Source organism: Cupressus sempervirens, chromosome 9 (genome assembly GCF_028749045.1).
Source record: "Cupressus sempervirens isolate cs-2001-9-10 chromosome 9, ASM2874904v1, whole genome shotgun sequence".
NCBI lineage: Eukaryota > Viridiplantae > Streptophyta > Pinopsida > Cupressales > Cupressaceae > Cupressus > Cupressus sempervirens.
This window is the reverse complement of record NC_143126.1, coordinates 447,937,054-447,964,707: the sequence shown is the minus strand read 5'-3', so window position 1 is coordinate 447,964,707 and position 27,654 is coordinate 447,937,054. Positions and strand designations below refer to the sequence as shown.

Genomic DNA, 27,654 nt, shown 5'->3' with positions numbered 1-27,654 from the left:
GTTTCTTGTGCCCTCATCATGTGTGTTGTCGTTGTTGGCTTTGGTTGTGTGTGTCAGTTTGGTAGTGGCGTTTGGAGATTCGTTGGTTGCCAGGATGGTGGTGAAGTCTTCCGTTGCGATCGTTGTGATCCCTGTATGATGTTGTCATGTGCATTCATACTTGTAAAAAAAAATATATATATATCTTGGCTTGATTTGAATCCTTGTTTCCAAGGATCTCCGGGCGGGGCATTACAGGCTCTCCTTGAATCAATAGAACATTTGGTGGTCTCCCCTGTTTGCAATTTAGGGTACTCCTCTTACCAAGATTCAAGGTGCTAGTGCTTTGCGTTTTTTCAAACGTGGCATCCGAACTCCTAAGGATCTCTTTTCAAGAGTCACCATGAGTTTCAGGTCATGGGAAGATATGCAAGTTCAGTATCGCTTTGTCAGTACAGATCAATAGACTTTTGACCTTCTGCTGTCTTCCATCCCTGCGCACCTAGTTCGTAAGGTGGGGATTCAGTGTGTTCGGCCTTGGTGGTATGATTGGAAGTGGTATCCTACCACTCCATTTGCCAATTATAAGCCCAATGTGGGGTACATATGGCTCTTGCCCCATCTGCTGATCGTTGACACACTTAACCAGTGGTGGCATTTGCAATCTTCGCTTTCTCAATGGAGAAAACGTTTTGACACCATTTGGAGTGCTATTACAGAACCCAAGATTTCCCACTTTGCTTGGTGCCTTGCCTTCCAAGGTCTTCCCCTGGGGCCTCGGCTCAAGCACATTGGGGTTCCTGATCCCAGATGCCCCTTTTGTGGTCAACTTGAGTCCTTTTTGCATATTTTCTGGTTTTGTAAGCGTGCTCAAAATTATTGGCACTGGATTCATGATTTTTTTAAGCCTTTTAGGTCCGAACCATTTTCATGGCACATGATCCTGTTGGGTGATTCCCCTAGAATTCTTCGAAAATTCACTCAGATTTGGCATACCTTCAAGATGGAAATTTTGTTTTTTTTGTGGAAAGATAGGAATGCTATTCTGTTCACTCACAGTTTTTTGGATGTTAACATTGCTATGTACACTAAGGCATGCATTTGTAACAATGTGATTATGCAAATCCAGGTGCAAGCTAATAAAGTTGCCCTAGAAGTTGCTCACTTACAGGAATTGTTAAATCATTGGGGCAATGCTCCTTGCACCATTGCCAGAGTTCCTCTGGATGCCTTGGCTGATGCCTCTACGCCTCATGGCCACCGTTCTCGCCGCCAGTCCTTAGGCTGCCACTTGCACACGCCACGCTCCCAAGATTCCTGCCACCGCTCTCCTAGTGGTGGTGATGGCGGATGGAGGCGCCGCTCTGCTTCCCCACCCTGCGGTGGTTCTGGCTAGTCCCCGGCTCCTCTTGGGCCTTAGTAGGCGCATTCTGGGAATTTTCCTCGCCTGGCTTTGGCGATTTCTCCTTCGCGGCTAGAGGTTAAGGATGCGGAGGCTGCCCCTGATCCTGCTGCTGCTGATGATGGCTGAAATGTTCCCAGTCCACCCCACAATCCCACTGATACGTGGGGATTTCCTGATAAAGATGATCCTCCTCCTTCGGCTGGTACTGCCTTGGCAGCCTGAGGTTGTTTATTCTTTTTTTTTATGATGAATAGTTGCTGTTTTCAGCTGAGGCCGTGTTTTTAAGTCCGACTTCGGCTGTGTGAACTCTTTCGTGGGGTGATCTTGTATCCCCTAGCCCCTTTTTTGTGAATTGTATTCTTAGTGTATTTTATTAATAGAAAATGACTATTCATAAAAAAAAAATAAGTATTTGATTTTTAAAACCAAAAATTAAAATGAAACTATATAGTTATATAGTTACTTTAAGTGAAAAATTAAAAAGTAACTCAACTTAAAATTATAATATAAAGTGCACTATAGTCACTTTAAGTTATAAATTTAAAGTAAAAGTAACTTAAAAACATAACAAAAAGTGAATATAATGTTATATTTTTCAAAAAGTGAATGTCAAATTGAAAATATAACATCATATTTCTAATTCGTGTTGTTACACCTAAAATGTCCACTTTTGAGGCACTAAAACGGGCATAACTCTTGACTGACAACTTTGATTGACCTCTAGGTTAGATCGAATTGAAGGGGAAAACGAAAGGCATGACATGAGCAAAATCAAAGGACTAAAAACAAGCAAACGCAAACTCAAAAGCAAAGAACGGACTGTGAAGGCTTCAAAAATCAAGTAAAGGCTCAACAAAAAACAAAATGGAAAAGACTTGACGAAGGCCTTCAGTAAAATAATTTGATATTTGAATTGAAATGGATCGAGCAATCAACATTAAACAATTGAATATCAAATTCAAGCTTAGAGAAACATGAAACTAGCGCGAAAAAGTTTCATGCTGTTACTAACATTTTGTGGTGACAAAATGCAGGACAAGCTATAAGTGCATAACAAAATAATGTTGTTGATGAAAAGTAAATGCTACATGTCTTATTTAATACATTACTCTAGATGCAAAACAAATGTATAATAGGCATACTGGTTATCAAATAAATTTTTCAAGAGACAAGTTGAGGGGTCTGCAGATTGTTTTAAAAATCTAGCTGTGAACTAAAATGAAGCCGTAAAAGGAGAGGAAAATCCCTCATGGGTTTCACAGCAAGAACTTACCTTTCAAAAGAGTTTCAAAAAATTGTCAAAGCTGAATAAGATAACCAGAATGGAAACACTAAAGATGAAATCAACATGAGTATCATTATATCCATGCTGGATAAGTTTCAGACTTCTACAAAAGGGGGTTTTAATCATGGTGGCAACTTCCTAGTAGCTGAAAATGCATAGGAGAAGGAATAGTGGTGGAAGTAAGAGGCACATAAGTAAAAAGTCATCTACAAAAAGATGAGTTAGGAGCAATATTACTTGGATATCAATGGTGGCTTCAGTTCCTTAAAAGAAAATCAGAAGATGGTCAAATATATGTAAAATGGAAGAATGTTACAGATCTTCAAGTACCCAGAATGAAAAATGAACTGAAAATTCCAGCTCAAGCATTGCAACCCCAATATAGGGTTCAAAGAATAGCCTCTATATTTATATTATTCAACACATTTCATGGAATACCCAAAGAAATGGAAAAGCCGTACATAGTAATAAATAGTGAAACCCTTGACATGTGCCAAGAAGAAACTTTTATTGCTACAAACTCAAGTCGGGTCTAAGACCATCAGAAAAGCTCCAAGTTTCAAAAGCCACGATACAATAATGGCTTACCCAGAAAGCAACAATGGAAGAAAAAAAACTCATTAGTGGGTTTAATTCTAGAATGAAACCCTAGTCGCCAAAAGCTGCAAAAGGAGAATCTTTAGACTGATAAATGCAAATACATCCAAGAATCTGTGTTCTTTATCATATCTAAGAGAGAAGAAAAGTTTCAGATTTCTTTAATGTCTACAAAAGTTACAGTCTATATAACTTCCAGAAATTATCAAAAAACAACACAAAATGCAACTATGGAAAGTTCAATACATTTAGACACTTATGCCATGAGAAGGGAATCATATTTAGACAATGCGGCTTCAAAATAGTTCCAGACAGTCAATAAGGAGAAAGACTAAATATATAAAGCAAAAGACCACAGACAGAAGAGATTCCAAATACTCATGTCAGCATCAAAAGAACTCCACATATGCCCAGAAGTTGTGTGCAGATTGTGGAAGAAGTCTACAAACACTAGCAATAATGACATCAAAGCTCAAATTCCAGATTCGCCCAAAACGCTCTCCAATTTCCTATCAAAATTGGCAGTTCAAAACTCATGGATTCACCTAGAGACAATCAACAAAAGAAACCCTTTGAAATGGCAGCTGTTCATCTTTTCTTTCATCTCTGAAAGATGCGAATGGAAAATACAATGGAATTTTTGTATTTAGGGATTGCTCATCGATACTTGGAGGAGAAGTGACCACATTGCCTTTGCCTGAACAAGTGGTCTTCCTTATATTTATCACCACTCATAAAAGATGCCATGGGTAGTTTGACTAAGTGTTGTTTTTGAACACTTTTGTTTTCTAAAGCTCCTTTAGATTTGCTTAATAATAATGTAAGATAAAATTATTAGTTAGCATCTGATAAGCTATTTAATGATTTTATTTCTAAAAGAAAATGTTAGAAGTTTTAAAGTCTAGTTGGATATCTTTATTCATTATAATGTGGATAGGGTCAAAATTTCAACACGTGTGAGATTAGATGGAACTATCATTATGTTTGACTTAGTGTTGCAAATCAGTTAGAGTCATGAGGAGAGATTGTAGGAGTTAAGTTTGGGGTCGAATTTGGACTTTGACAAGGCAAGTTGGGGATCTTTATGGCCAGTTGAAGTATTTTATGGGGAGTTATGAGTGAGTCATAGGTTCCTTTATGACTTAGTGGCAATTGTGTGGTAGTTAGTCATCATTTTTGATGATTTTGACTCCAATTATGGAGGCTCTTTTCATAGATTCAACCCCAAGGGGGTTTGCAATTAGTCTCTTGGACTCTTATTGTTTGGAGAGTTCTGATTATGCAGAGGAAGATGTAATATTTTCTTGTGTCCTTGGTGTATTTTCTGCATTTTTTGTAATTCAGTTTTGGGATACTCAATGTATGGATTGAATCATTTTGTGACAATTTCTTTCTTGAAATCTAGCCTTCTTTCCTTTTTGTTTCTGTGTGTGAAAATATTTGGTTGATAAAGTGGAAAGTGAGTCTTTAAGATTCCTTGCTATTTTGTCTCATCCATCACCTAGTTGTAGTTTGTACTTTGTTTGCAGGATATAATTTGTGTCTTCTATGTTTGGGATAGTTATGTGAATGCCTTTGTCTTCCTTAACTCTCATTGTCAGGACTTTATTATGAAATATTGATGCAAACTAGTATAAGATTGAAGTGTTTGTCAACAAGGAGAGTCTTATTGTTTGTTAACAGTCATATCTTCAATATCCACAAGTTTTGGTGTATCACCTATTAAGTTTAGATCCAATTTTAGGTGTTCATTTCTGTATTTCTTCCCCCTTTTCCCCTCAAGTTCAGTTTGTTTTAGAAATAAGAGCTTAGGTGCTTATCCAAGGAGTCGGCCTATAACCCGGAGATTCACTCAGTTCAATAGGAAAATCCCACTACCTACGAGTGATTCCATGTTACCTTAAATTTTCAGTTCATTTCACTAAATTTGGTAAGGTGCAAATCAGGCCTTAACAAGTGGTCAGGTGTAACACATGCCAATAGGTGGGAAAACCCCTCAAACGGGATTTTATGCCTCTCAACCCTTCCCATGCCTAGGAGTTATTTGAGAGATGTGGACTCAACTTCATTGGACCTTTAAAGGCTAGTCATGCTCAACGATGTCAGTAAATTGTGGTCGCCACGAAATATTTATCAAAATGGGTTGAAGCACGTGCACTGACGGACAACTCAGCCCTAAGTACTACAAAGTTCATTTATGAACAAATCATAACAAGATATGGCATACCACTGCAATTAACAAGCGATAGAGGTGAACTTTTAGTTAATCACCTCATAAAGCTATTGACCACAAAATTAAAATTATTTCATACACTATCGAGCCCATATTATCCTCGGGTGAATGGTCAGGTAGAGGCGACTAATAAAATCATAGTAGGTGTCATCTATAAGTCTTGTGGGGTCGAAGTTGAAGACTAGGAAAAGAGATTACCTTAGGTATTGTGGGCGTATCGAACTTCTTACAAGGTGACCACAACATAGACACCCTTTCAATTGATGTACAGACAAGAGGCAATGGTTCATGCGGAATTCATGGTCCCCAACCTACAGATCACCATTGATAACAAGCTTGGTGACATGGATAGTCTAAGGGAAAGACTTTATAACTTGAATAGGCTAGACGAGAAAATAGCTATCCTGCAATGGGTGACGGATGTGGCACAACAGCGGAGGAAGGTGTAGCATGACAAACATTCCGTCGAATGTAGTTCACACCTGGATAGTTAGCATTGAAAGTTAATGACCGAAATGAAATCAAGCTCGGGAAGTTTAAGGTGAAATGGCCAGGTCCATATAAAGTCCGAGAAGTGATTGATGCTATTTGATGCGTTTTGTTTAGAAAATCTTTTGGTAATGTCTCATTTCTGCATCTTTCATAGTTAATCTATGTTATTCATAGGTCATGAGTTGTGCACTTAGGTGATGTATTTGAATGTGATTAATTTCCTTCAACAATATCCATTTTGAGCCTCCTCATTGAAATACTTATATGCGTGGTGGTTTCTTGAATAGTGTGTCTAGTGTATTATTTGTTAAGGATGTTCATTGTGTGAAGATATAACATTGATCTACACTGTTTATTTGGTGTATCACGTCTTTTTTGCATTTTACTCAAGTTTTCCATTAAAGGTTCTTTCTTATTCCTTTTTCTATCAAGTTTATAGTTTTCCATTAGGATAAGTGAAATATCAAGTTAATACCATATAGGAGCCGACCTAGAACCCAAAGACTCAATCATTTCTTAGTTTATCCACAAGCTCATGATTGTTCCAATGTTAGTCCAAAATTGCTGACGTTTCAGGAGCTTGGCATTTGGGTGTAAATTTTGGAGCAAACAGTGATCACTATCAGTTCATGTAACCGATCACACAGTGATTGGTTTTAGGTCAATTTAATTATTTAACTAGTTGCTTGCAGCGATTGTAGTCTTCATGATAATGATGATAGACTTAATATTGAATAGCGATCACAAAATAGATCACAGGGATAGCGATTACTCCCGACATTATGAAACATAAACAAAATGGATTTATACAAATGTAAAGAGGATTCTATCACTTATTGTGATAGATCAAAAATGTTGTCTCTGATTTACAAGAGGAACATGCAATTGATATATAATGCTGCAATGTCCGAATGTATAAATGGATAATATGCAGTAGAAAGTAATTGCTTGAAGCAATTAGTGCTGACTCTGATCAACAATAAGAATCTGCACTTTCAAGGATGTTGTATCTGATGAGCAATATGAATTAAACGATCCCTTAGATGCTGTCTTTGATATTGTCTATTTGTTCTTGCACCCGTATGGTAGATTAGGTGGCTGGCTTTGTAATGTCCTCGTTTTTGGCAAGTCTGTGCAGTTGATGGAATTTTCTCATCATAGCAACTCTTGTGAGCTGACAGGGTGTTTTGGGGGTACCAGTTGTGGACTTACTATTTTTAGAAAGTCTATTTTTGGTAGTTACTATTTCTGGCAATACAGTAGGTGGCTTTGGCAGTTGGTCGTCACCTACACTAAATAAGGTTAATAATTGTGTGAGCTCTTATTTATATATTAATTATTAAGTTGCATTATTATAATAATATTTATGTTATTATAATAATGACATTAAGAGATATTTCTAAAATGTGTGTTGGAAAGTTTCTAGTGTTGAGTTCTTTTGGAAAACTTCCACAATTTATGAAGTGGAGTTCTTTAGGAAACTTTGGCCAACGAAGGATTATAAATAGGAGCTCATTTCATTGGGAAAAACATGCTTGAAAATATACTTGCTTTTGTTGCCTTTGTGGCTTTTTCCGAGTTCTAATATTTTGTGGCCCTTGCTGAAGTATAAGGGTTGAGTCTAGAATTCTGAGCAGTTCTTTGCAATTGTGCTGAAGTATACAATTGGCCAACATCTCCTACTGTAAATTCTGTGGGTAAGGAGAATAATCTTGATTATTACATACTTATTGAAGCATCTGGTTGAGGGTTTGTGAATTTTTGAGAATTGCTAGAAGTGATATTGCAAATTGTTGCTGTTGTATGACAATTTGCCTGGGCTCTCTCTATAGTTTCCCACTGCATCTGAAGGAGATGTTTATTTTTGTGGTTATCAGTTAATGTATTGCATTTCTGGAATCGCGATTTCAATTGGAGGTCCCATTTTGAATTATGAAAGTCTGACATTCATATCAGGGCAGTCGTTGATCATTGGAGGCCATATTTTATAGTGGATGGGTTTATTAAATTATAATCAGGCCTGCGTGAGGGAATTCGAGGTTAGCACCAGCATTTGAAGCACCTACCGTCCAGCATTTCAACTGTGTTTGGTCTGGGACTTAGCCGCCACTTCATACATGCTCAGCGATATCAGTTTAAGGTCCACGATTTGATTCCAGGCCTGTGATTTCTATTGTATATTGGGCCATGTCCTTGTTTGGCTGTCATACTAAGGCGGGTGGCAAATCATAGTTGGCTGGATGATAATCTGAATTGGAGAAGGCCACAAAATGATCTAAATCAGCAACTTACAGTCTTCAAATTATAATCAGGTTCTTTGGTTATTGGAAGTTTGCTTGAAATTGTGGAATAATTGTTAATTCGTTATTCTCTTTCGCAAATAAATTCTAGAAAATTTTGGGAGTATGTTATTTTGCAATATTGTTCCTTGTCTTTCATTTATTTCTGAAATAGAATTTCAAAGTATATATCTCTTAAAAAATCAGAAAATTATCAAACATGCAAAAAATCAGTTTGTACATCGGTATTACAGTTTGGGTCTGGTTGGGGTCTTTACAGGCTCTAAACTGAGAATATCCAAAGGATAATAAGAAAAACGTAATATGTATTCGATGATCGATCAAGAGAGTCTGGTTGTCTACTTATATGTTGCTTGGTGAAGGGCTTGCACCTTTTGGATACCAAAGAGGTATATCCTTCCCAAAACATTGCTCTTCATAATCGGACTTCTTCATAACTATTGGTTTATTACCAAGAATATCAATTCTACTACCTATAATGAGTGCTGCACAGTTATATATTAAATAATGCCATCACCTTGGTTTGGACATAATGTATAGTTAGTATCATCACTTCCTTTCGTTAGTATAATCATTAGCATCGGATTCATGATGCTAGTTCATTTCTGCTTTCATTGATGGTGCCTCAATAACAAGCTTCTTTGGTGACAAAACTAACTTTTGTTGATTTTCATCTGCAAAACTACGAGCAACATTTGATAGAAGCCTCCTTTGTACATCCTTTCTTGGGTGAAGAGTATACCGTGAACTATTTTCTTTTCGAGAACATGCAAGTCATTTTCTAACCTCTACATTGCAGAATCTCTCCTTGTGATGGAGGAAAAAATCCAAACTTTTTTCAAACCCACTTGCTTCTATTCTTATCCCCTCGACAAGAATAAGATCAACTTCAATTCCAATTTCCATAGTCTGAACGTCTGTAAGAGTAGCTGGGGCTGCTCTTCTTAATAGAAAACTGACCTCGAGAATTTGAGTGTTGACTAAGAAACACTTTAAATTTGCAGCTGTAGACTGAGTAACAATCAGAATCCTTTGTGTCAATTTGTTGAAAGGCATGACCAATTCACACATAGATACATGAGACGTCTTCTTCAATTGGGTGAGTTGGGCCAACAAAGCATGAGCATCTTCAGTAGACTTGAACCTTTCTTAAAACTTGGCTACGAGAGTAGCCCAGTTTTTGATAGTCTGCGTGAAAAGTTCCAACTAAATATAAGGCTGAAATTGGAGAGTTGTTTGCAAAGTTGAAGTGTCTAGCCAGTGTGATGCCTATTCTGAATTTTTGCGTATTCTAATTTTTTCATGTAGTTTTTGGTGTTTTAAGATTTTTTTTTTGATTTCTTCATAAGTTTCCTGATTTTTCAATAAATATGGAATGCAGAAATAAATTGAACTAAAACAATTACCAAATCAAATTTGACAACTCTGAAACATTTCCAAATATCCTATTTTCCTATCAACTAAGTAATACAAGTTCTTACCAGGTAACAACTGGACAAATGATTAATTTGAAAATTCTGGAAACTCAATAAATCTGATATGCATCCAAATTCACAGTGCTGATGGCCCCCTAGGGCTGACATCCGCTAGAGGAAGCAAAGTAGACCTGTGGGAAAATAAATAATGCTGAAACCTGGTAATATCTGCTCCAAGTATGACTGATCTACGCTCATGCAGTTTATTGCACCCTTGCTGTCAAAATAAAAGAACAATGCTCTTCTTTATGAAATGATGTCAACTAGCAGAGATGATACGGCTGGCTATAGATGAACAATTTGCTCAAGAGAATGAAGTTTGAACCAAAGAAACGTGAATCGGAATCGGATCGGAATCGGCAAGGCCGAATCGAATCGTGAATCGGCAATGAATCGGCGATGAATCGGCAAATTTGAAAAAACCCTTTAAATTTAAAGATTTTAACAATTTAAAACTTATTTCATGCACCCTTTATTGAATATAACTTAAGCACACTATAACATCATCAAATAGAAGTTAAAACTTAACATACATAAACATGAAACATAAAATCCATCACATACGTAACTATGTTATCTAAAATGTAAACTGTAGGCTAGCTGAAGTAAATAGAAATCAAATGATCATAATGATTTAAATCATAGAATGTATGTAAGATGATCCATAAGACATCAAATCATAAATTTATGTAAGAATCTAAGATGAAGATCCATGAAAGTTTGAAAGTTTGAAACATATGTCTATCAATGATTCAGTATCAATATCTGTAAACAAAATATAAAAACAAGGCTCCAGCTCAAGCCTCAGGCTCATAGTCATCATCATCCTCAACATCATCCTCAAGCTCGGCTACAGCCTCAGCCTCAGCCTCTGAGTATCCAGTCTGCCTAGTAGCAAGGCGTCTAATGTAGGTCCTAGAGGACTGTCGAGCCATATCTCCCGCATATAAGATGGGCTCACGAATGTCGCTAGGGCCTATGTTTGTGCGTGCACGTGTGCGTCTACCAATGCCTGAAGAATGTGCTCTAGCTGCCTCAGCCTTTGTATCGACCTGGTCAATCCACGCACGGTCTTCCTCAGTGAAGACTGGATCTACAACCTCTGTGAGCCACTCTGATTCTCGATCAATCTCCTCCAGAATGATCGGAGAGGAGTCAGTGCCCAAAATCTGTCTGATCCTAAGACGGAGGTTGTAATGAACGAAGACAAGATCATTCAACCTCTGCACTGTCAACTTGTTTCTCCTCTTCGAGTGGATGTGCTCGAACATGGACCAACTGCGCTCACATCTAGAAGCGCTGCTTGGCTGACTCAGAATACGAATGGCAATTTTTTGAAGTTTTGGGGTTGTGGCCCCAAACATTTGCCACCATCTATCTGAAATAAGGGAAAATAAAAATAATTAGTCTCATTTACAAATTACAAATTACAAGTTAACTCTAAAATTACATAATCAACTTTAAGTTTAGAATCTAGATTCATGAACATTGAATATATTATTTAATTTTTACCTGGCTGTATTGTTTCCCGAGCATCTATGGCTACCCTGCTAGAGAAAAGTGACCCTTCTTTATTATTGAACTTATCAAGCTCAATAATTGCAGCACTGCTATCCTCATCAGTACTCAACCTCTGGATCACTGTATATAATCCGGTGAGAACCTCCTCATCCGCCTTGAAGTCAGGACGGAAACGAAATGCCGAATTCAAAAAGTAAGCTGCTGCATGGATGGGTCTGTGGAGCTGATTCTGCCATCTCCTATCAATGATGTCCCAAATAGGGGCATACTTCTCCTGCACTCCTGCATACTGAGCTCTAATGGCCTCCTTGGCCCTATCCATGCCCTCATATATGTAGCCCATAGAGGGCTTCTCCCCATCAGCAGTTCGTAGGAGAGATACAAGAGGCTCAGTGGCCTACATATAAAGTAAAACAAAAATTTGAGTCAAAACTTAAACATAGAATAATTCAATAATATAAGGTAAAACTAAATCATTAAACAATTAGCATAGTAAACTGTAAAATATTAAATGTTAAATTGCAATAAAATTACCTTAAGTATTTCTCTAGCAGGTTTCCAAAAACCATCATCATCAAATATGCAATCCACCACATCTATCCCTGCAGTGGTCGTAGCATAGGAAGATGAAATCCACTCCCGCCCAACAAACATGCTCCTCAAATCATCCCTTGATGTCAACAAGGACTGCAAGGTGATGAAATTCGAGGCAAACCTCGTGATCCCTGGACGAGCTAACTCTTTGTCTCCTGTGTACTTCCTCATTGTGCTAAGGACAAATGAATGATTATAAATAAACTTACATATGTTTTTTGCCCTTTCCACACATGACTTGACCCACTCAAGTTTGCCAATTTCCTCCAACATGAGGTCAAGGCAGTGTGCTGCACAAGGGGACCAAAATATGGTGGGGTGCCTCTCCATCAAAAGTTTGCCTACAACAATTTTAAGATAATTAGAAATTCAAATTTCAAACATGTTAGAACTTAGGAAACTTAGAAATTCTAAGTTAGAATTAGAAAAAGTTCAAAATTCAAATAAATTTATTTTCAAAACTTAAAAAGTTAAAAGTTTACCTGCAACAACATAACTTGCTGCATTATCCGTCACCACTTGCACCACATGTTGTTCCCCCACCTTTGCTATAACTTCCTCAATAACCTCACATAAGTATGTGGCGTTTTTTACATGAGCAGAAGCATCAATGGATTTGAGGAACATGGTATATCCTACAAGTAACAAAACAACGAATTATAATTACTATTAGCAATCAACAAATCAAAAGTTGAAATAGTCAATCACGATTCAAAATTATGTATGTAGGAAAGTAGAATGATCAATCACCTCCACAGGATACAAGAAAATTGAGGAGTGTTCTTCCCCTCCTATCTGTCCAACCATCAGTCATGATGGTGCAACCCTTTTCGATCCACTCCTTTCGGTTGTCCTCAAGCTCATGCCTCATATCCTCAACCATTTCCTCCAGGAGGTATCCACTCAACTCAGCCTCAGTTGGGGCTTTAAACCCCGGACCACAAATGGTAACTGCATCTATCATGTTCTGCCAATAAGGAGTCTTGTCACAAATAGATAATGATATTGATTATAAATTTAGATGTCAAAAACTAAAATCATAAAACAAGTAGATATAATTAAAGTTTTACTTTTACTTTTAACTTTAACTTTGAAGATAACAAAGAAAAAAGAATCAATTACCTGGCTGCAATAAATGGAATGTTGCAAAAGTACCAGAATTTGCAAATCTCTTTTCTGGCAGCATCATGAATCTCCTTGTTCAAACCCATGCCCTCAAGCGTGGGTTGGGAGCCAGGAGTAGTGCGGGGCACAAAGTAACTATCCATTCTGCTTTTCCGCACTCTAGGCCGCAATAGGTCGGTGTTGGACTCTGTCTCAGTATGAGACCGACTACCACTAACACTCACATGAGCACTAGCACTAGGATGAAAATGAGGCCTAGAAGAACCCTCTCCAACACAACCTACGGATGCGGAAGCTGATGCAGATACACTTGCAGATGTAGATGCGGTTGCGGATGTGGGAGCATGGGAGCCAATACCTCTTAACCCTTCAAGTTGCATTTTCTTAGTCAACTTGTCTTGTTCAATTTTTTCTAATGCCACTAAACAAGAGCGTTTTGCCTCAGCGGTTTGTTGAGTGCAAACTGTGACATCATGGCCAGGTATGCCAGCAATGTGGTATTTCAATCTATAGATACCTCCCGAATTTATTTTTTCTTTGCAAAATATACATTTTGTTTGATATTTGGTTCTCCCAGGAAACTCTTCATTATATTTCCAGCATTCATCTTTTTTACCCATTGTGGAAATTGGAAAATGAAAGCAAAGGGCTGCTGCAATAAAAAAATTCATGTAAAAAATCAAAGTTTGCAACTAATAAACAAAAACTACAAAACAACAAACCCTAGTTTGCAATTTAGTAAAACTAAAAATAAAAAACATTCAAGATTTGCAAATGAACACTAAAAAAATTTAACAAAAAATGCATACTACACTAACATGCAAAAAAAAAACCAACACTTACCTCTTGCAAATGAGTTGAGGAGTGTTGATATTGACTCCTTAATGCTCCCAATGCAATTTATGGCCTCCCCAAATGGACTTTTGATCTCTTTGGTGCTTTTCCTTCTTGCCGGTTGGAAACCTATGGATTCTCTTTTCTCTTCTTCTCTCTCACTCTTCCTCTCTTCTACTTATACTAAGCAAATAGAAGGCTCTTTAGGGTTATAACAAAGAGGAAAGTCAACTTAGAAAGCAAATAAAACATGTGTTTTTAAAAAAAAATTGAACTTTCTATCCTTGCTGCCGCGGCCGATTTCTGGAGATTCACGATGGCGATTTTGGCGATTTTTGCCATGAATCGCCGATTTTGGCGATTCACAAGAAAAAATGGCCGATTTTGGCGATTTTCGATTCCAAAAAAATCGGGAGCCATGAATCTTATCGCGATTTCGGCGATTTCGGCAATTTCATGGCGATTTTTGGAACGATGGTTTGAACCCTCTTCTATGCAAGAATATCAACTCAACCCCAAATAAGTCTGAAACAACACACTCATCTTGGAAATATGACACCTACACTGGTTGGAGTGTACGGGTAGCCTGGAAATCAATGAAGAGCCTAATTTGTGGCCACTAATGGTTTGATCTATGCTCTTCAAGTTTAAATTGTAATATCTTCTCTTCTTCAGCCCAAAATCAGATGTTGTGCATGAAATTAATGCCCAATTGCTGCACTCATCTGAAAGGCCCATAAAAATCACGTTCTTTAATTTTGAAGGAACGTTCAGGTTGTTTGGTGCAAGAGTTTTTCTTCTTGCACCATCAAATTTTTGGAAAACCTTGTCAATAGAGCTCTCGTCAAATTTGTCAATGAAATTGTAAAGCTGGATGATGAAAAATGAGCTCCCCAACACTTTTTATTCACTTTTATTTTCATCCCTAACCCTAATTCTGAGTTAGGGTTTCATTTGCCCCTTTTAATAATAAAATAACTCTATTTAATTATGCCTCCTTATTAAAATTGAACAAGGGGTAATTCTTCATTATTCAAGTTGGCCCCTTTATTAATTATAACAGTATATATTATAATGCCTAGGAAGGAAGGCCAATCAATTATTAAAACTTCGTTTGATATCATGTGATTATAGTATCACTTTAATATTATATTATTAAAAACCTAACTCAGGATGTATTTAAATATTTCCCTTTTTATTAATAAAATCCAATTTGGAGCTCAGAATCAAAATCCATTTGAAATACTGTGATCACTTTTGCTATATGAACCCCCTGGAAGCTGATTGACTATTCCTCCTTAAAAATAGGAACTCGCCCTAAAATTTAGGGACCTCTCCCAAAGCTCCTTAGTCCTGTGGATGGTCAACCTATTAACTGCCAATTCTCCCTAAAATATAGGGATGCTCATCAAATGAAGAGAAGAGATCCTGTCAACCCCGAACAAAGTCTCTGTGAATCCCTTAAAATATATGTTCCTCCGATGCCATTGTTAGTGAATTGGGAGTTCCTCCTAAAAAACAGAAAAGGCATCCAATGTCTCCAAAATGTCTCATGTGGTCTCTGGATACCTCCTGGACAGCTCCCAGAAAATCCCTAAAATGTAGAGATTCCCCTAAATTTTAGGAACCTGTCGTCAACTGCCTAAAACTGCCACAAAAGTTCGTGTTTGGCTCTATATGCCTTGTATGAGTTCCCTGCATACTCTATTGGCCTATGAGAACTCCAGTAATAGGCCAACCCAACAACTGTCTGTCATACTAGAAAGGGACATTTCAGTATGGTGCAAGATGGTAAAACCAGTCAGCAGCCACGCCTTGGAGAGTTTCCACAAACAACCTTATGTTCAACACCATGATGTATTGAATTTGAATTAATAACTATCACGCTATTAGCAAAATTAGTTTTTTTGATCATCAGCTATTCAACTTTTTATTCTCATGAGCAATTTTTCTTTTCATTTCATTTCTATTAGCATAAAGATTAGCTTTAGCTTCTATTGCTGGATGGTTCTTATCCTACTTTTGTTCTTTATGTCTTTGAATTGTTTATTGATATGTTACATGTGGTATCAAGTATGCATTGTGTGCTTATTTTATTCTGTATATGTATTTCCTTAATTTTATGTTCCTAATATATTGGGGTTGAATATAGAATCATTTTGCTCTAACTAAATTGATTTCTTAATAATGAGCCAATGATCTGTTCAACTTTTTATTGGTCGCTATTGGACACATTTTGTTTTATTTCTAGCAGCATGCCAATATAATCTATATCCATTGCCTGCTAGATTTTATCCTAGTTTCATTGTATATATTTATTACTGTGCAGTATCTGTTATCTATTCTGCATTGTCTTTGTTTCTACATTCTTTATTTAGTATCATTAACTACATTTGTTAACTGCAAACATTCATAATAAAATCCTCTCTAAGGAAGTAAAGGAACTTTAGTGCTTAGTTCTGAGGCATTGGTATCTTTATGGTTCAGGTGAATTTTATTATCGGAGAGTAAATGTTTAGATCGGAATCTTTTCAAGGTAGTGGAATGTATAGAAATTTTGCATTTGTCTTGTTGTATCGTAGACTAAACAACTTAGTTTACTTCTCTTGCAGGAAATTGATCAGTTGTGTGAGGAATGGATCCCAGAACCACTTCATCCACCCAATACAAAGGAGATGGAATATGAACCTCCTGTTTTAGAATGGTAATCTATTTTTTATGTCATTTTATCTGAAAAAATATAGACTGATATATGTATGCAGCCTTTTCACAAATGATTTGTTTTCTTTAATAATATTTTTTTAACATTGTTGATAGTCAGTGGGGCCTTTTGTCACATTCAACATTATGATTATCTTGTTTTAGAGGGGTAATGTGATAGCTGCATACATATAGAATGGGCATTCTACTTGAAACAATGACCGTTTTATATTTTGTGCAATAAACAGTCTGTATTCTGTTTGAGTTTTAGAATAAAATGCAAACTGCAAGTTTTGCATGTAATGTGTTTATGAGAAAGTTAATCAAGCAGTAGTATGCAGTATCAGCAAGGAAACCTGCAAGTGTAAGTTTGTGTCAAGTATTGGGACACTCCCTAGGTTACAAGATTTTTAAGCTTCTATCATGTCCTCTAATCTTCTGAGTACAGAAAATGATATTAGGTGCCAAATTTGATCTTGCAGATGATTAAATTTGGTAATGCATTTTGGGTAATCACAAGTCCATATTTTTCTATATGTTGCAATATGACTGTTTTATAGTACAGCACTCTGAGAAGCAATGCAATAACTTTGAAGCTGATGATACATGCACATGGTTCTTGTCTCAAATACTGACATGTAATGATATGTGCATCTGTAATATATTTTAACTCTTAGTATTGCACCATAGGTACCACTAGCAAGCCTGTGATCACATAAAATATTAACAATATGGTGATGATAAGAAAAGGAGCTTGTTACCATTAATTTGGAGGGAATCTAATTTATTGCCAAGGACAATTTGTAATGTTCCAATTTTAAGCAAAAATATTCTGTGAAAGTTTAGCCCAATTTTTGTGTTGTCCCATAAGCTACTTGGTGATCTGGGAAGAATTCCAAAGTTCTTAGAGTGCTTTGGTTGTGTCTTGCAAAGATGTTGTAGTTGATAGCAAGCTCAACTGGTCGTGGTGAGCCTAGTAATGCTTTCAGTAATCAGAATAGATTTCCATCCTTTTGGGAGTTCTCCAAATGATAAACTATTAAACATAGATTATTAGAGTAAGTCTCCCCGATAGTAATCATTGAAATAGCTCATGAAGTTGGCTAGACAATTTAAACATCTCTCCGATACTCGATGGGCTTATCGGAATAACCTATGGCGGCAAGGTGCTATATGAATGATGAAACTACATTGGGATATCTCTCAGCGATGGACATATCGGAATAGCTTTACACTGTAGAGAAACAAATGTAATCCTATTCCGACACCCAATAAAATTATCAGGATGTGTTATGCCGATAAAAGAAGAAAGAAATCACCAGGATATGTGATGCCAATGGATATGTTGAATGTAGATGTATAAAACCATCAGAAAGAACATCAGAATGAGCTATAGTGATACAAAAACATCAGAGTAAGATTGTATGAGCAAAATAACAATTTCTTAACTACATTGACCCCCGATGAATTTATCAGTTTGACTTATGCTGATGAATGTGCTAAAAGGATTTTCGGAGATGTCATACTAATGGCGCCAAAAGAGCAATGACATACAATGGAGAAGAAAATACAGTGAATTCCATAGGGAGAATGAAAGACTGTTGGAGCAGAAATGAATTTGATTTGAAAATAATGAGCTCAGTTTAGTGCCAAAGAAAAACTGAATCACTTCATTTGAATAAAATGCATGGCATTTGCCTTTAAAACGCTCAAAGATGTATGGTCCCGTGAAATGCAATGTGGTGGTTATACCCAAAATTAATTGGTTTATTAGAATGAAGAGGAGAGTAATATTCTTAGACTGATATAGTTTATGGTGGAAACGCAATTGAATAGAATCTTAGGTTTAGCAGCTCCAAGCACCACTTGACTGACCGTGACTGAGGAAAGGGGCACGGACAATTATAAAATGAGTATGTAAAGATATCCTGATCAGCCATCCAATTCTTCATCAAAGTATAAGGATGGTGGAATTGAAGGTATACCAAGTTTGACAGATGAACAAAACGAAATAAAGGATAAGAATAAGTGGTTAAATGAATGCCAGGAATCCTTGTTAGAGCCCTAGATATTGCACACATCAATGAGGGTGGACTGGAGGGTGCTATATTACACATGGAGTGATTCGTCATTAGGGACACCATACATGACCCAGGAGCTATCTTGAGCACATCCAGAAATGTGGTGTCCTATTAGGAGATTGATCATTTGTCATCAAAGCTTTTTAATGCTGTGTTATAGTTCATTTTTAACAGAGTCAGTTTTCTGTAATCAAGCCAATGGTTAATAGTTAAGAACAATTGTCTATTAGTCATGAAAGAGTATGTTTTGTCATTTGAAATCGGATCTTTGTCTATAAGTATAGGATTATTTTGTATGGAAGAGAAGGAGTAATCACCGTCAGATCTTTTTGTAATAAATTTTGAGTATCGTCTCTTGGGAGTACAATGCTGCTGACAAACATTTTGTAACCAGTGGATTATTTTATGCTTATTTCAATAGAAAGATCAAGTGTTACTTCATCCTGAATAGTATTTAACTTTCCAATTGTTTGGTTAGTTATCTTTGATAAATCTTTTTTATTCAGATTGCTTCAATGTGCTATCGTATGTCATTTTAATTGGGGCTAAGTTTCAGTTTGAATATTAGCTCAAATGATTAGTTGTCAAACATCATCCTATCTTATTGGTCTTTCAAAAGGAAAGTTAAATTTAGTAAGACTAATTGTAACAAAAAATTCTAATTAACAATACATATAGATGCCTTTGAGGTGATGGTCTTTTTTAAAAAGCAAGTTATAAAAACCGTCTCACAGAGTTATATGTAATCAATCAAACTGAATTGATAAAATAAGTAAGGACTGAAGGCACTGGTCTAGCACTGATTTAAGATACTTTCATCAGGTATTTCCAAGAGCAATCTCAATTAAGAAATCAGATTTACAATCTAAAACTTATCTACACAACAAAGTTAATTGTTGTTTAAATCAATTATAGACAAAATATTTTTTCATATAAGTAATTGATTCACAAAGCTATCTAAATGTCGTGAGACTCACAATAGATCCAACTCAAGAAACATTGCCATTTTGAGAGATCAGTAAAGAGTTAAATTTGCTATACAAAAGCCTCCAACAAGTAGATTGGGTTTGAGGTGAAGGTCTATCCACCTAGGTTTGTCTCCCCCAAAAATGGCCTGTCCGAGTCTGCAAAATTGGTTACCTCACAAATGGGCCTAATAAACATCACAACAAATCTAACATTAGCCCAAAAGTGATCATCAAGAACCAAACTTCTAACCTCATTTGCAGCATCCGATGCAGATTGTCTCCAAGATGCCTGTGCATCACTAACCATAGTGGAACACAAAGCTCCTTTGACTTGACAAAGGCAGTCAAGAAGAATAATATAAGATGCAAACCTTGTATCAACAGGTTTGAAAAGTTCCGCTTGGGAAAATTTCCAATAAATTGTTTGTGTGTGATGATGGCTAGACATAAACATCTGAGTTTTTCTGCCCTTTTCTGTAAGATCCGAAATACACTGGAATTTGCCAACATCTTTTCGTGCATTATTTAGTGAATGCAAACAACATGATGTCCAAAAAACACCTTTGTACTTCTTTTGACCCATCAAACCTGCTCATTTACAAACAGGGGTACTGTCAGTAATAATTTGCACCACATGCGATGCTCCCACATCCTCAATGCTGTCTTAAAAAATCAGCATGCTTTTCTTTCTCTGTATAGTCAATTACTTTCAGAAGATAAGACCCTTTGCTACATTTTACCATGAAATTGAGTAGGGGACGATTTTTAGTATGTCCACCCATCCATCACAATATTGCAACCTTCTGTAGGCCACGCTCTTTTCAATGGTGTTGTTAGTTGCTCTAATTGAAGTTTTTCTTTATCCATTAGAGTACTGCCGAGCTTATTAGACCTAGATGGCTTATACCCTATTGGTCCATTATTGATAACTTGGTCCATCTCTGTAAAGAAAGGTGAGTAGGCAACATCAAATGGTATTCTATTTGCATAAAAGAGTCATGCAATTGCTGCATCAACTACTTCTTGGCCTTACATATCAAAAACTCTACCAATATGGGTTTGAGCTGCCAATATGTGGTCTCTTGTGCGACTGTGAATGTTGTGTTGCCACATCCCTACTAGAAGATGCATCTGTTTTTATTGTTTCTCTATTTAGAGGTTGAATTTCAATTGTGCTGCTAATAGTTGCCCTTGTTGAAGCATGAGAGGAGCTAATGTTTTGATGTATTCTCCCATCAGCCCTTTCGTGATCCCTCATAGCCTCAAGAGATATTGCCTCATTTTTACAAGGCTCAACACCTTTTCCAGGTTCGGACAATGTTTACATTTGATTGTAGTTGTTTCACATAAAATTTCATTCTCGAGAATGCTATCACACTACTTCCACAACTGGTATTTTGCCCCACTTAACATTTTGCACAAAATAATAATAATAATACTTAGATTAGCAAAGCTGGAAAGCAGAATTGCAACATCTCAAAACTTAGTTTGAAGTTTTTAATTTTTAGTTTTTAAAGTTTGATTTTTAAAATTTAAATTTTAAACTAATATGAAATATATCTAGAATCTCTTCAAGTTTAGTTTTTAAGTTTATTACAGTAAGTTTAACTATAAAATTTTATAGTTTGAGTGGAGAAACCATGACTCCTTTGCCCAAAACAACAACAAAAAACACTACATGTCAAAAATATCCCTGTCAAATATAAAAGCATAGTTAAAAAAAATGCCCTAGATTCTTAGAAAATGAAAACATGGATATATGCATGCAAACCTACCTCGAAATGTCGTGCAGGGTGTCCAATTAGTTTGGAAATGGCATCCAAAATTTGGGCAGTAGAATGACCGAATCCTAGACAACAAAATATCTATCACAGTCAAAGAATGTTCAAATTGCAGCTGCAACTCCGTCTCAGCGTTTAAAAAGGATTTGGTGCGACTTGTCCAAGGTTTCTGTAACCTAGATGTGATGTCTCAAATTTTAGTAAAGAATAAATAATCAATTAATGGTCCTAGAATTTAAATAATATTATAAATGGACCTTTAATTAACCAATAAAGGGGGCTTAGTTTTATTAATTGTTGTTCTTAGGTGTTTTCCATGTTGGCATTCTTTTGTAAACCCTTGGGAGTTTCTCCGAAGGGGCATTTATGATCAACATGTAGGAAGTTGTTGGTATGCGATAATATTTTTTTGTATTGCGAATTCCAATTGGAGTTCTTGTCTTCCATTTCGGAGGTAAAAGATCCCCTGATTTGGTCTTCTGCAGTTTATGTTGGAGTAATTGCTCACCCTACTCCACTTTTCTCTTCATTTGGAACTATTTTAATTTGGGGTACTATCATTATTATTCCAAACATCTCTTGCATGTGCATTCCAATCCATTCTATAGTGTTGATTTTCTTGCTATTTGGCATTAGTGTTTTTGGCGTAGGTGCAAAGGATGATTCTCTGTTTGTTTAAATAAGATCATACATCGAAACCAAGCACCTTTAGAAGATTGTTGTAACTACTGCATGTCTAGCGCAAAGCTAGTACAAAGGTAGTACAAAGATAGTATGGAGATAGTACGAAGGTAGTATGGGTGTATCAAGTTGCCACTAAAGATGAAGGTGTCGTACAGAGTTGGCATTGGTTGTCATACGACTGAGGAGGCCTTAAGGTCATCACAGTGGTATCAGAGCTGGTGATCTTTTTAGTCTGTTGGGATGATTGAGCGATTTTGGGATTTGGATCACACTACAACGTCCAACAATGATGGATAACGGTCGTTGAAGGCACTACAAAAGATTGGTAAAAAGCTCAACAATGGTATTGACCTTCCTCTAAATATGTTAGAAGTATGTTTGTGTAAGGTGGACCAATCACCTTTAAGATTTATACAGAGGATCCTTGCGTTGATTAAGGATACCTAATCACCTTCAACATTTATACAGAGGATCCTTGCATCGATTAAGGATACCTTAAGACAACCTAGCTTGCTGAGACACCATGACAAGGAAATTAAGTTGACAGTTGCAATATGTCTAAGTGAGCTTTTAAGAATCCTGTCTGTATGATCATGACACCTTGATAGAGATATTACACTTTGATATTTGACAACTTTAAGAGCCCTGATGACATTGATGGTGATCCATTTGGTAGGAAATTTACAATATTGGAGAATTGTGCAAATATAAAAGTAAGTAGCCTTTTCTTAGATCTTGAGTTGCAAGATTTGATCCATGATATTTTTCATCACTTCTTGGTCACAATCAAGAAATGTCATGATACTAAGGTTTTGGTTGCTATGGAGAGCCTTATGATTTTGTGCATTGAAGAGATGGAGGAAATAACCCAACTTATCATATCTATGCTATTGGGTGTTTCTAATTTGGAATGTATTCCTTCAATTGCAGCATGTAGATTGGTCAATAATTTTTGAAGTAGAAGCATTGTGAAGAAAAGTTAGTGTCACATTTGTACAAGTGTGAGGAAGTTGGTGACAACAACAAGAGTGATGCACTACATGAGGAAAATAAAGAGCCTAACAAGGATATGCAAGAATATAGTTCTACCGCTACAAGTGGAGAAAACCCAAGCCTACATGACAAAGAAGGTTGAAGAAGACACTTGCATGGAGCTTGTTTGGAAGACAACATTGATCAATCAAATGCATGGAGAAATAAACACTACCGGTGATCTTTTTATGGGTATGACCGCATGATGATTTTGGATTAGAGCTTTGATGTGTTTTATGATTGGCTTTTGTGGGATGTTGTGTTGTCCAAATCTCGTATGTTACTGACTACAACTTACAAAATTGTGACTCTAGGCAACATTCCATGAGATTTCTCTCTCCTCTTAGCAATAGGGGAGGCTCTCTTCTTACCGTAGGTGGCTTCAATAGGAACTTGACTGAAATTACAAAAAACATGGTGCTTTTGATCAATTCCTCTTTTTCTAGGATTGATTTGCATACAACCTAAGTCACAAGGTTCGAGTTCAAGTTCGAGTTCGACAACTATGAAGTTTGAAAAAAGTTCGACAGGGCGAAAAATTGAAAAAAATTCGACAATAAATTTGCCTTATATAATTCTAAAAAATATAAATATATGACCCTAATTCCTCACTATGGGAGGGTGTGCAACTTTGTAGAGACAATTATCAAGTATAATATTATTTTTACTTTTCGTTGCTAATAAAGAAAATTGAAATAAAAGAATAGCAATCTTTCTATTTAACCTTTTCTAATAAAATAAAACTTTATATATTACAGAATTAAAAATAATAAAAAGGTATGCTAATAATAAATAAATTAATAATCATAAAAAAAATATAAAATATTATTATTTTACTAATAGTAAATATAAAATATTATTATTTTACTAATAGTGAATAAATAAATATACATAAAATATACACACATTATAAATGTACGTACAAATATTGATAAAGAAATAATAAACATAATAATAAAAATAATATCATATCTTATTATCTTTTTAAACATTAAAATCTCAATAAAATTATAAAAATGTTACCACATAATAATAATAATACAATTTAACATTATTATCTTATTAACTTAAAAACCTCTACAAATAAAAAATTAAAATGTTATCAAATCATCGGCTAGAATTAGCAAAGTGAATGTAGGACACAAACAGATCAAGCAAACGACAAGAGGATGGAGTCGATGGGCGAAAGGCAGACTAAGGCGATTTGACACGAGCTTCAAGCATGACCCTCCAATGGCGTCGTGGCATTTAGATGCAATCTTTTTGCCAATGATTTTTTTATTTGCCCAAACAGAGCTTTAGATATGTAGACCGAGGGCATTGTTTTAGAATCTTGTTTTGCCCTAAAATCCAAAAATGGCTTTGTACGGATTTTATAATGAACTTGGCAAATTTTTTCCATTTTTTATAAGTTCGCCAGATTTCGAATCTGAAGCTAAAAATTCGGCGAACCTTGTGACCAAGCATACAACTATAACTTTCCAATTTAACAAAAAGTGCCTTATTGCTACGATAATACCGATGACCTTGAAATTGACGTAAGAACAACACTAGGGGCAGCAGCTTGCTTTTTTATATTTTGTGAAACAAAAATAGGAACCCAAAGTCTCTTGCATTTGTCTCAAATGAAAACTCAAGCAGAATAACCAACAAGACACAAAGTCTCTTACTAGATAGCCTTAAATTCAATAAAAACACGTACAATTGAAGTCCAATGTCTTTAAATCTAAGTGATTACAACCACTACTATCTATTATAATTTGTCTTCCTACAACACAAAGTCTTCAAAAGCTCAAATTGGTTTTGAATGCAATAGACAACTCAAAGTCTGCACGATTAAATTCAAATCCCTATTGATCAAAGCTCCAAAACTCACAATTGATATTCAGAAAATGTCGTCACATAACACCTTGACTCAACACAAAATTTGAAAGCAAGTTTCCTCTTTTATTGATAACAATTTAGATTTACATCTAAGCACAAAGTCTTAGAGTGCACATATAAATTGAGAGAATTTTGTTGCCTTGCCAAATGATGATTATTTACAATGAGCACTCCCCTTTATATAGGAAAATAGGAGAGAAAGGTGGAGGGAAAAGGGGAAATCCTCAACCACCTTGACTTATTCTCTAACAAACTTCTAACTTATTTGACTTATTCAAAGTTGCATGCTTAATGCTGTTGCAACTTGATTACATGAGCTGATTGTACATGGACATGTTATCTGGTACTTATAGAATAATTTCTCTATACATGTAATCTTCTTACTGCTATTTACTTTAAGTATATGAAAAATTTGAATCCTTGAGTCCAGCGAGGCAGCTAAGCAATGTGATAAGATCATTGATCTTCTCCTTGAACTCTGACCTCCGCATGCTTTTAGAGTAAGATAGTTCTTATTGCATCAACTAGTTGTCAATGAATTTGATGTAGTAAGAACTATCTTTGTTTAATTGCTCCAGGACTTTCTGTATAGTGATGCTTGTGACAAATGGAGTGTGAGGAACATGAAACATCCGATCAATAGTCTTTGGATCAAGATTAATGATGGTATTGCCGTCTTAGTCCCTGATAGTTCTGGAGGTTGCATCAAAAATGTTTGGCGAATGCAAGGATGGACTTGGGTTCATGACCCGCCACAGGAATGAACCCGCCACAGGAAAAGGTGGATAGCAAATGAATATGATTTATGTAATGTCCCTATTTTTGCTAGCATTGGAGTTTTAGGGATTAGTCTATTATTGTGATCCTTGTAAGCTAATTATTGTGGATAGAGGGTCTTTTGAGGCAGTGGCTTAGCTTGGGAGGGTATTTTCTTCTCCGCAATTCAGTAAGCTATAGGTTGGTCTTCGTTTGGCTCAGATTGGACTTCGTTTGGGCTTAGTTTTGTGTACTTACTATTTGTGGTAAGTTGGGTATTGATTGAGATGAACCCTTTCTATTTTTGGAAAGTGCATGTGGTCATATGGAGAAATAATAGGTTTGACTCCTCCTTCAAACGACATATTTAAATGATTAGTATTTTGGGAGTTATTATATTTTTAGTGGCCAAATTATTATTAAATTATTAAATGTCTTATTATAAAGTTATAATTTAACTTTATAGTTTCACTTAAGTTGAGTGTTGAGTTATCATTGAAAACAACCATTTATTAATTAGTTAAGCCAACTCAAGTGAAAGAATCTAATGGAAGCTTCTAATCAATGTTGTGTGGTGAAGCTTCTCGAGTGAAGTTACATTTTGGCAACAAAAAGGGCATCTGGAAGTTATAAATACAAGTATATTTGTTGAGAAACGCACGCTTGAATATTTATTTGCTTTTGTTGCCTCTATGGCTTTTTCTAAGGTTCCAAATTTTGTTACCCTTGCTAAAGTATAAGGGTTTCGAAGTTGGGTTGTGCCTTTAATCCATAGCTGAGGTATTGTGGATTAAAGTTCTGAAATTATTATTAATGTCTCTTGTTGTATACTGTGGTTGGGAGATACTATTTATTGCTTGATATTTCCTAGGAGGGTTTTGAATTTCTGAATTGCGCATCTCATTTGCTGCTGAGGTATAGCAGATTTGAATTTGAGTATGATAGTATTGAATTGAACATTATTCCTACTATATTAATTGTGGCTTGGAGGTTATTGCATGCTGAGTATTTATGATGGATTTATTTGTCACAAGGAGGTTTGAAATTGTGCATATAGACATCTGTATTTCAGCATTGTGGCAAAGCCATTTTTCTACATCTGTTAGGCGTGAGTTTCCTCTGTTAATGAGTGGTGTTTGGGTCTGCAAATTGGTGTCTGTAATCTGCATTCTAGATGTCTGAATTTCCCATTAGATTGGCATTTGAATTATATTTGCATCATGTATGTCATTAATATGTAAGTGGGAATTAATAATAAATTTCTAATTTGAGTTATTTGCTAGAAATTCTTATCTGTGATTTCTGCATTTGCTATTCATTGGCATTTTCAGAAACTACAAACTATGAATTATATTATATTCCAAAGGAATTGCAAAATTGCAAGATTAATTTCAAGTGAGTGGGATGTTCTTCATATAATCTGTAGTGTGAGCCTACCAAGGTTATTACAATTTAGTGTATATTCTTGTTGGCTTCAACATTGACTCTTATGAGAAAATCTTCCATATTCATGTGCGCTACATCCGTAACTCTAACCTCATCACTATAGGAAGTTACTTGTGATGGTGGGATGGCGCTGTGGTACTGGTCATACTAGTACTTCCATCTTTTTCTTATCTTTGCCCTTTGTTGATGCAAGCTCTTTTGACATTGTAGAGTGATGTACCTGTGCAATTGTTATATGAAAGTTCCATTGTGTAAGAATATCATCATATGAGGAGTCCATAGCAAGATTTTGTTGTGTAAAAACACAGATTTGGGCAAAGTATGAATGGGGAAAGTGTATGGGATGATTGCGGACAGAGAATGAGCAAATGGATTAGGCTCTAAATGGCTCAAAAATGAGTAGAAAAACCAAAAACAAGTTTTTTCTGAGTGCATAACATGTGTGGACATTGAGCTTTAAAATGTGCAAATGAGGAGTAAAG

General features: G+C 36.0%; 2 protein-coding genes across 5 annotated transcripts in view; one reads left to right on the top strand and one right to left on the bottom strand.

The window, feature by feature from the left end:
* Positions 1-27,654, top strand: part of LOC149539232 (long chain base biosynthesis protein 1-like) — a 279,274-nt gene that overhangs the window by 112,437 nt on the left and 139,183 nt on the right. For all 4 annotated transcript variants that reach the window (XM_089799165.1, XM_089799164.1, XM_089799166.1 and 1 more), the window contains one exon: positions 16,453-16,544. In XM_089799165.1, coding sequence (XP_089655291.1) covers positions 16,453-16,544 — 92 coding nt within the window. The remainder of the gene's footprint in view (positions 1-16,452; positions 16,545-27,654) is intronic.
* LOC149539233 (uncharacterized) lies at positions 10,907-12,885 on the bottom strand. Its single transcript, XM_089799163.1, has 4 exons — positions 12,632-12,885; positions 12,364-12,516; positions 11,822-12,222; positions 10,907-11,684 (listed from the first exon to the last, which is right to left on the bottom strand). Exons 1-4 carry the CDS (start codon positions 12,843-12,845, stop codon positions 11,268-11,270), a joined length of 1,185 nt encoding a protein of 394 aa, XP_089655289.1. The 5' UTR covers positions 12,846-12,885; the 3' UTR covers positions 10,907-11,267.

Excerpts from the sequence above, each read along its gene's own strand:
- LOC149539233 (XM_089799163.1), bottom strand. The coding sequence starts at position 12,845 with ATGATAGATGCAGTTACCATTTGTGGTCCGGGGTTTAAAGCCCCAACT. Across the intron at positions 12,517-12,631 it reads TTTTCTTGTATCCTGTGGAG|GATATACCATGTTCCTCAAA; the intron begins GTGATTGATCAT and ends TGTTACTTGTAG. Across the intron at positions 12,223-12,363 it reads AGCAAGTTATGTTGTTGCAG|GCAAACTTTTGATGGAGAGG; the intron begins GTAAACTTTTAA and ends AAATTGTTGTAG.